The 2,698-nt window shown below is 35.7% G+C and overlaps 1 protein-coding gene across 1 annotated transcript; it reads right to left on the bottom strand.

Annotated features, from left to right (window-relative positions):
- Window positions 1-879: 879 nt before the first annotated feature.
- Window positions 880-1,860, bottom strand: LOC106826795 (olfactory receptor 9K2-like). The gene has a single exon (XM_014834298.3). The coding sequence runs from the start codon at window positions 1,840-1,842 to the stop codon at window positions 880-882; it is 963 nt and encodes a 320-aa protein (XP_014689784.1). The 5' UTR covers window positions 1,843-1,860.
- Between the last annotated feature and the right edge of the window lie 838 nt (window positions 1,861-2,698).

Below are 2,698 nucleotides of genomic sequence, written 5' to 3' on the forward strand. Positions count from 1 at the left end.
AAATGTGCTTAGGAAGTTTTCCCTGACCATTAAGACTACTCACCTCTAGAGGCTCCACTCTCTTTGTATTTTCTATCAATGTCTTTTCACTGGGTTTACCAACTGGCAGTTTAGTTCCGTATTCAGTTTTTTGCTCCTCATTTGATTATGAGGTAAGTACAGAAATTATTCATTCCTAGAGGTTTTCATAGGGCAAAGAGTACATCAAAATTCAATAAATATCATTTGATGAATTAATTTCCACAAAGGCATATTGAAAAAAAGGAATTATCTTTACTTTTGGTTTATTTTCATTACAGTTTCCTTGGGAAAAGGTAGAATTTTCAAGAATAATTTCTCCAATCCAGAGAAACCATGAAATAAGTGTTTCACTCATTCAGCCTCTGGACAACAAAGAGTGATTCACATGTCATCCTTAGCACTCTGTGCACTGTAGAGCATCTGATTCTCTCACTGAGCGCTCAAAAAGGTTTCTTCAGTAAATCTGATATTTTGTTCTATCTGCTTATTACATCAACTAGGTTTTGTTACCTCCACCAATTACATACATATCCACATAACATATGTTACTGACTCAAGATAAACAATACCTTCTGAACAACATCATGAAAGCCAGCAGCAAATGTGGTATACATTTTTCTTTAAAAACAAATGACCTGGCAATCATTATCTTTACCCAAAATGAAGATGAAGTATGGAGAAAGTCATTCCACACCAAAATCAACAGCCAGGCAAAAAATAATCCAAACGTATTCTTCAGCAGTTAAATACATGGAATTCAAATAGATAAACTCGCTAAGATTAAATATTTCTAAGATCAGTGGGTACATTCTTCACCTCAATGCTTTCCCAAATTGTCATAACGTCCAGCTCTTTCAGTTATATCAATGTTAAAATAGAATTGAATAAAAATATTTTTTTCTCTAGGATCTTTCTCAGAGCTTCTTTGACATCTTTGTTTCTCAGAGAGTAAATCAAAGGATTCAACATGGGAGTGACTAAGGTGTAACATAAGGAGGCCACCTTACTCAGCTCAGGAAATCTGTCAGGGATGACATACATAAAAATGACGGCTCCATACAGTACACTCACGACTCCTAGGTGAGAACTGCAAGTGGAGAAGGCTTTCTTACGTCCCTCAGTGGAGCGTATCTTTAGCACTGTGGACACAATATACATATAAGAGACAATAATGACAATTATGGTAGGCAAAATAATAATACTGCATAAGAAAAAAGAAACTATCTTAAGAATGTAGAGATCAGAACAAGAAATCCTCTGAAGTGGACGGTAATCACAGTAAAAGTGATCAATGGCCCGAGAAGCACAAAAGGATAAAGTAAATGTCACGCTGGTCAGAAGAACTGAGCTGATGCAGCCACAGAAATAGGAACCAGCCACCAACTGAGAGCAGAGACGTGTTGACATCTGAACAGAGTAAAGGAGTGGGTTGCAGATGGCGATGAAGCGGTCATAAGCCATGGCTGCCAGAAGAAATGCTTCAGTTACAATGAAGAGAGCAAAGAGGAAGAGCTGGGTCACACAGCCTGCAAAGGAGATGGACTTGCTCTCAGACCAGAAGTTGATCATAGCCTTGGGTGCAATAACAGATGAGTAGAAGAGATCAATGAAGGAGAGGTTGCCTAGGAAGAAATACATTGGTGTGTTCAGGCGGGGATCAGTCATGATAATGGCCATCATCCCAACATTCCCTAGAAGGATCATGGCATAGACGAGCAGAAATAGCAGGAAGAGGAGGATGTGGAGCTCTAGGCGGACCCTGAAGCCCACGAGAATGAAGTCAGTCACTTCTGAGTGATTGCTTGTTTCTCTGTCACCCATGTTAGAAACCTGCTGGGAGGCACAAAGCAAATAAATGAAGTCTTGCCTTTGATTCTAGTGACATAAATACTGTCTTACATGTAGAAATAAATTATTTAAAGTTTAATTAACTACTCCATATAAAAAAATTTTAGTGTCATGAAGAATCAAGTATTTGGATTAGATAACACTAGACTACTGAGACTATTATTCTGTTAAGTAGTAGAAACAGAAATTATTTGGTTATTTAAATCATACATTTGCAGGGAGTTCAGCAAGAATGCATCATATTTTGATGTCTCAATTTACTCATATTATGAATTTGTATTCTCAATATATTTATAGTTAAAGAATTATCCCCATCTAAAAGAAGTATTACATATAATCTAAGATAAAGGATTACACATAATCTCTGTGATAGTGTTTGTAGCAATTATGTTAGCCAAGTCAGTGTTTGAATCATTACATGACAATAATGAACGTATTTGAAAATACTTTTATCTTCTTTTACCTCAATCTATTATTTTGTTTCCCTTATTACTGTAGCCATCTTTAAAAATAAAATAAAAATAGATAAATCATTGGTTTGTTAAAGCTAATAACATCAGAAATCACTAAAGCCAAATAAAATAGAAATCTTTAAAGTTGTTTCCAAATATATGTTCATTTTCTCAGATCAAGACCATTCTCCCAAGTAGATGCATTTTTGTTGTCCCATTAAAAATATTTCATTTCCGTCAGTTGTTACTTAATTAAAAAATGTCATAAGCATTTAGCCATTATTTTTTGAATCAGAGAGAGAGGCTGGTGAACATTCCTATCCTTACACTGCAATAAATGACTCTACCAAAGTGCATCAATTCAGTCAGGGCAAGGA

This window comes from Equus asinus, chromosome 22, assembly GCF_041296235.1.
Source record: "Equus asinus isolate D_3611 breed Donkey chromosome 22, EquAss-T2T_v2, whole genome shotgun sequence".
Classification (NCBI taxonomy): Eukaryota; Metazoa; Chordata; class Mammalia; order Perissodactyla; family Equidae; genus Equus; species Equus asinus.

What these genes read in the sequence shown, in the direction of transcription:
- LOC106826795 (XM_014834298.3), bottom strand. Translation starts at nt 1,842, where the DNA reads ATGGGTGACAGAGAAACAAGCAATCACTCAGAAGTGACTGACTTCATT.